Source organism: Mus musculus, chromosome 10 (assembly GCF_000001635.26).
Source record: "Mus musculus strain C57BL/6J chromosome 10, GRCm38.p6 C57BL/6J".
Lineage (NCBI taxonomy): Eukaryota > Metazoa > Chordata > Mammalia > Rodentia > Muridae > Mus > Mus musculus.
Window position 1 is genome coordinate 5,717,254 of NC_000076.6, and position 7,182 is coordinate 5,724,435.

Here is a 7,182-nt window from a genome sequence, read left to right on the forward strand (position 1 = left end):
ATGAAATTCCTAGGCAAATGGATGGACCTGGAAGGTATCATCCTGACTGAGGTAACACAATCACAAAAGAACTCATGTGATAATATACTCACTGATAAGTGGATATTAGCCCAGAAACTTAGAATACCCAAGATACAAGGTACAATTTGCAAAACCCATGAAATTCAAGAAGAACAAAGACCAAAGTGTGGACACTTTGCCTCTTCTTAGAATTGGGAACAAAACACCCATGGAAGGAGTTACAGAGACAAAGTTTGGAGCTGAGACGAAAGAATGGACCATGTAGAGACTGCCATATCTGGGGATCCATCCTATAATCAGCCTCCAAACACTGACACCATTGCATACACTAGCAAGATTTTGCTGAAAGGACCCTGATATAGCTGTCTCTTGTGAGGCTATGCCAGTGCCTGGCAAACACAGAAGTGGATGCTCACAGTCAGCTATTGGATGGATCACAGTGAAAGACCCCACCATAAGGCTTAGCAAGCTAGCTGCAGTAACGCCATTTTGCAAGGCATGAAAAAGTACCAGAGCTGGGTTCTCAAAAGTTACAAGGAAGTTCAGTTATAGATTAACAGTTAAAGATCAAGGCTGAATAGCACTGGGACAGGGGCCGAACAGGATATCGGTGGTCAAGCACCTGGGCCCCGGCTCAGGGCCAAGAACAGATGGTTCTCAGATAAAGCGGAACCAGCAACAGACACAGAAGCCCCGATAGACGTCAGTGTTAGCAGAACTAGCTTCACTGATTTAGAAAAATAGAGGTGCACAGTGCTCTGGTCACTCCTTGAACCTGTGTGTCTGCCAATGTTCTGACCAGATATGTGCCCATTGCTGAACCTTCATTAGACTCTTTCCTTGTACCCCTCCCCTACCCATTTCTTAAAAATAGACATTGTTTAGATCTAAAAAGTCCCACCTCAGTTTCCCCAAATGACCGGGAAGTACCCCAAACCTTATTCGAACTAACCAACCAGCTCGCTTCTCGCTTCTGTAACCGCGCTTTTTGCTCCCCAGCCCTAGCCCTATAAAAAGGGTAAAAACTCCACACTCGGCGCGCCAGTCCTCCGATAGACTGAGTCGCCCGGGTACCCGTGTTCCCAATAAAGCCTCTTGCTGTTTACATCCGAATCGTGGACTCGCTGATCCTTGGGAGGGTCTCCTCAGATTGATTGACTGCCCACCTGGGGGGTCTTTCATTTGGAGGTCCCACCGAGATCAGGAGACCCCTGCCCAGGGACCACCGACCCCCGCCGGGAGGTAAGCTGGCCAGCGGTCGTTTCGTGTCTGTCTCTGTCTCCGTGCGTGTTTGTGCCGGCATCTAATGTTTGCGCCTGCGTCTGTACTAGTTGGCTAACTAGATCTGTATCTGGCGGTTCCGCGGAAGAACTGACGAGTTCGTATTCCCGACCGCAGCCCCTGGGAGACGTCCCAGCGGCCTCGGGGGCCCGTTTTGTGGCCCATTCTGTATCAGTTAACCTACCCGAGTCAGACTTTTTAGAGCTCCGCCACTGTACGTGGCTTTGTTGGGGGACGAGAGACAGAGACACTTCCCGCCCCCGTCTGGATTTTTGCTTTCGGTTTTACGCCGAAACCGCGCTGCGCGTCTGATTTGTTTTATTGTTCTTTTGTTCTTCGTTAGTTTTTTTTCTGTCTTTAAGTGTTTTCAAGATCATGGGACAGACCGTAACTACCCCTCTGAGTCTAACCTTGCAGCACTGGGGAGATGTCCAGCGCATTGCATCCAACCAGTCTGTGGATGTCAGGAAGAGGCGCTGGATTACCTTCTGTTCCGCCGAATGGCCAACTTTCAATGTAGGATGGCCTCAGGATGGTACTTTCAATTTAAGTATTATCTCTCAGGTTAAGTCTAGAGTGTTTTGTCCTGGTCCCCACGGACACCCGGATCAGGTCCCATATATCGTTACCTGGGAGGCACTTGCCTATGACCCCCCTCCGTGGGTCAAACCGTTTGTTTCTCCTAAACCTCCTCCCTTGCCGACAGCTCCCGTCCTCCCGCCCGGTCCTTCTGCGCAACCTCCGTCCCGATCTGCCCTTTACCCTGCCCTTACCCCCTCTATAAAGTCCAAACCTCCTAAGCCCCAGGTTCTCCCTGATAGCGGCGGACCTCTCATTGACCTTCTCACAGAGGACCCCCCGACGGAGCACAACCTTCCTCCTCTGCCAGAGAGAACAATGAAAAAGAGGCGGCCACCACCTCCGAGGTTTCCCCCCCTTCTCCCATGGCGTCTCGACTGCGGGGAAGGAGAGACCCTCCCGCAGCGGACTCCACCTCCTCCCAGGCATTCCCACTCCGTATGGGGGGAGATGGCCAGCTTCAGTACTGGCCGTTTTCCTCCTCTGACTTATATAATTGGAAAAATAATAACCCTTCCTTTTCTGAAGATCCAGGTAAATTGACGGCCTTGATTGAGTCCGTCCTCATCACCCACCAGCCCACCTGGGACGACTGTCAGCAGTTGTTGGGGACCCTGCTGACCGGAGAAAAAAAGCAGCGGGTGCTCCTAGAGGCTAGAAAGGCAGTCCGGGGCAATGATGGACGCCCCACTCAGTTGCCTAATGAAATCAATGCTGCCTTTCCCCTTGAGCGCCCTGATTGGGATTACACCACTACAGAAGGTAGGAACCACCTAGTCCTCTATCGCCAGTTGCTCTTAGCGGGTCTCCAAAACGCGGGCAGAAGTCCCACCAATTTGGCCAAGGTAAAAGGGATAACCCAGGGACCTAATGAGTCTCCCTCAGCCTTTTTAGAGAGACTCAAGGAGGCCTATCGCAGGTACACTCCTTATGACCCTGAGGACCCAGGGCAAGAAACCAATGTGTCTATGTCATTCATCTGGCAGTCTGCCCCGGATATCGGGCGAAAGTTAGAGCGGTTAAAAGATTTAAAGAGCAAGACCTTAGGAGACTTAGTGAGGGAAGCTAAAAAGATCTTTAATAAACGAGAAACCCCGGAAGAAAGAGAGGAACGTATCAGGAGAGAAACAGAGGAAAAAGAAGAACGCCGTAGGGCAGAAGATGAGCAGAAAGAGAAAGAAAGGGACCGCAGAAGACATAGAGAGATGAGCAAGCTCTTGGCCACTGTAGTTATTGGTCAGAGACAGGATAGACAGGGGGGAGAGCGGAAGAGGCCCCAACTTGATAAGGATCAATGCGCCTACTGCAAAGAAAAGGGACACTGGGCTAAAGACTGCCCAAAGAAGCCACGAGGGCCCCGAGGACCGAGGCCCCAGACCTCCCTCCTGACCTTAGGTGACTAGAGAGGTCAGGGTCAGGAGCCCCCCCCTGAACCCAGGATAACCCTCAAAGTCGGGGGGCAACCCGTCACCTTCCTGGTAGATACTGGGGCCCAACACTCCGTGCTGACCCAAAATCCTGGACCCCTAAGTGACAAGTCTGCCTGGGTCCAAGGGGCTACTGGAGGAAAGCGGTATCGCTGGACCACGGATCGCAAAGTACATCTAGCTACCGGTAAGGTCACCCACTCTTTCCTCCATGTACCAGACTGCCCCTATCCTCTGCTAAGAAGAGATTTGCTGACTAAACTAAAAGCCCAAATCCACTTTAAGGGATCAGGAGCTCAGGTTGTGGGACCAATGGGACAGCCCCTGCAAGTGCTGACCCTAAACATAGAAGATGAGTATCGGCTACATGAGACCTCAAAAGAGCCGGATGTTTCTCTAGGGTCCACATGGCTTTCTGATTTTCCCCAGGCCTGGGCAAAAACCGGGGGCATGGGACTGGCAGTTCGCCAAGCTCCTCTGATTATACCTCTGAAGGCAACCTCTACCCCCGTGTCCATAAAACAATACCCCATGTCACAAGAAGCCAGACTGGGGATCAAGCCCCACATACAGAGACTGTTGGACCAGGGAATACTGGTACCCTGCCAGTCCCCCTGGAACACGCCCCTGCTACCCGTTAAGAAACCAGGGACTAATGATTACAGGCCTGTCCAAGATCTGAGAAAAGTCAACAAGCGGGTGGAAGACATCCACCCCACCGTGCCCAACCCTTACAACCTCTTGAGCGGGCTCCCACCGTCCCACCAGTGGTACACTGTGCTTGACTTAAAGGATGCCTTTTTCTGCCTGAGACTCCACCCCACCAGTCAGCCTCTCTTCGCCTTTGAGTAGAGAGACCCAGAGATGGGAATCTCAGGACAATTAACCTGGACCAGACTCCCACAGGGTTTCAAAAACAGTCCCACCCTGTTTAATGAGGCACTGCACAGAGACCTAGCAGGCTTCCGGATCCAGCACCCAGACTTGATCCTGCTACAGTACGTGGATGACTTACTGCTGGCCGCCACTTCTGAGCTCGACTGCCAACAAGGTACTCGGGCCCTGTTACAAACCCTAGGGGACCTCGGGTATCGGGCCTCGGCCAAGAAAGCCCAAATTTGCCAGAAACAGGTCAAGTATCTGGGGTATCTTCTAAAAGAGGGTCAGAGATGGCTGACTGAGGCCAGAAAAGAGACTGTGATGGGGCAGCCTACTCCGAAGACCCCTCGACAACTAAGGGAGTTCCTAGGGACGGCAGGCTTCTGTCGCCTCTGGATCCCTGGGTTTGCAGAAATGGCAGCCCCCTTGTACCCTCTCACCAAAACGGGGACTCTGTTTAATTGGGGCCCAGACCAGCAAAAGGCCTATCAAAAAATCAAACAGGCTCTTCTAACTGCCCCAGCCCTGAGATTGCCAGATTTGACTAAGCCCTTTGAACTCTTTGTCGACGAGAAGCAGGGCTACGCCAAAGGCGTCCTAACGCAAAAACTGGGACCTTGGCGTCGGCCGGTGGCCTACCTGTCCAAAAAGCTAGACCCAGTGGCAGCTGGGTGGCCCCCTTGCCTACGGATGGTAGCAGCCATTGCCGTTCTGACAAAGGATGCAGGCAAACTAACTATGGGACAGCCGCTAGTCATTCTGGCCCCCCATGCGGTAGAAGCACTGGTCAAACAACCCCCTGACCGCTGGCTATCCAATGCTCGCATGACCCACTATCAGGCAATGCTCCTAGATACGGACCGAGTTCAGTTCGGACCGGTGGTAGCCTTAAACCCGGCCACGTTGCTCCCCTTGCCGGGAAAAGAGACCCCCCACGACTGCCTCGAGATCTTGGCTGAGACACACGGCACCAGACCGGACCTCACGGACCAGCCCCTCCCAAATGCCGACCACACCTGGTATACAGATAAAAGCAGCTTCCTGCAGGAGGGGCAACGTAAGGCTGGAGCAGCGGTGACCACCGAGACCGAGGTAATCTGGGCCAAGGCGTTGCCAGCCGGGACATCCGCCCAGCGAGCTGAACTAATAGCACTCACCCAGGCCCTAAAGATGGCAGAAGGTAAGAAGCTAAATGTTTATACTGATAGCCGCTATGCCTTTGCTACCGCCCATGTCCATAAAAAAATATATAGGAGACGTGGGTTGCTCACCTCAAAAGGCAAGAAGATCAAGAACAAGGGCAAAATCTTGGCCTTACTGAAAGCTCTCTTTCTGCCCAAAAGACTCAGTATAATTCACTGCCCAGGACATCAGAAAGACAATAGTGCTGAAGCTAAAGGCAACCGAATGGCGGACCAGGCAGCCCGGGAAGCAGCCATGGGGACTGACACAAAGGCCTCCTCACTTCTCATAGAGACCTCAACCCCGTACACTCCAGACTTCTTCCATTATACTGAAACAGATATAAAGAACCTACAAGAGTTGGGAGCCACATATGATAGAGAGAAAAAATATTGGGTCCTGCAAGGTAAACCTGTGATGCCTGACCAGTTCACCTTTAAATTATTAGACTTCCTTCACCAGCTCACCCACCTTAGCTATCAGAAGATAAGGGCACTTCTAGACAGAAAAGAAAGCCCCTATTACATGCTAAATAAAGATAAGATCCTCCACGAGGTGGCGGAATCATGCCAAGCCTGTGTCCAAGTAAATGCCAGTAAAGCTAAGGTCGGTCCCGGGGTGCGAGTAAGAGGACATCGACCAGGCACCCATTGAGAAATTGACTTTACTGAAGTAAGGCCCGGACTGTATGGGTATAAGTATCTTCTGGTGTTTGTGGACACGTTCTCTGGCTGGGTAGAAGCCTTCCCAACCAAGCATGAGACTGCCAAAGTTGTGACCAAAAAGCTTCTAGAAAAAATATTTCCAAGGTTTGGAATGCCCCAAGTATTGGGGACTGATAATGGGCCTGCCTTCGTCTCCCAGGTAAGTCAGTCGGTGGCCAAGCTACTGGGGATTAATTAAAAACTACATTGTGCTTACAGACCCCAGAGTTCAGGTCAGGTAAAAAGAATGAATAAGACAATCAAGGAGACTTTGACCAAATTAACGCTTGCAACTGGCACTAGAGACTGGGTACTCCTACTTCCCTTGGCCCTCTACCGAGCCCGCAACACTCCGGGCCCCCATGGACTCACTCCGTATAAAATCCTGTATGGGGCGCCCCCGCCCCTTGTTAATTTCCATGATCCTAAAATGTCAAAGTTTACTAATAGCCCCTCTCTCCAAGCTCACTTACAGGCCCTCCAAGCAGTACAACGAGAGGTCTGGAAGCCTCTGGCCGCTGCCTATCAGGACCAACAAGACCAGCCTGTGATACCACACCCCTTCCGTGTCGGCGACACCGTGTGGGTACGCCGGCACCAGACTAAGAACTTGAAACCTCGCTGGAAAGGACCCTACACCGTCCTGCTGACCACTCCCACCGCTCTCAAAGTAGACGGCATCGCTGCGTGGATCCACGCCGCTCACGTAAAAGCGGCGACAACCCCTCCGGCCGGAACAGCATCAGGACCGACATGGAAGGTCCAGCGTTCTCAAAACCCCTTAAAGATAAGATTAACCCGTGGGCCCCCCTGATAGTCCTGGGGATCTTAATAAGGGCAGGAGTATCAGTACCACATGACAGCCCTCATCAGGTCTTCAATGTTACTTAGAGAGTTACCAACTTAATGACAGGACAAACAGCTAATGCTACCTCCCTCCTGGGGACAATGACCGATGCCTTTCCCAAACTGTACTTTGACTTGTGCAATTTAATAGGGGACGACTGGGATGAGACTGGACTCGGGTGTCGCACTCCCGGGGAAAGAAAAAGGGCAAAAACATTTGACTTCTATGTTTGCCCCGGGCATACTGTACCAACAGGGTGTGG

General features: G+C 51.9%; 1 protein-coding gene across 1 annotated transcript; it reads left to right on the top strand.

The window, feature by feature from the left end:
* The first annotated feature begins 4,231 nt into the window (after positions 1–4,231).
* On the top strand, positions 4,232–6,945 carry Gm40595 (predicted gene, 40595). Its single transcript, XM_011243103.1, has 2 exons — positions 4,232–5,367; positions 6,538–6,945. The coding sequence occupies exons 1-2, from the start codon at positions 4,509–4,511 to the stop codon at positions 6,885–6,887; spliced, it is 1,209 nt and encodes a 402-aa protein (XP_011241405.1). The 5' UTR covers positions 4,232–4,508; the 3' UTR covers positions 6,888–6,945.
* The last annotated feature ends 237 nt before the right edge of the window (positions 6,946–7,182 follow it).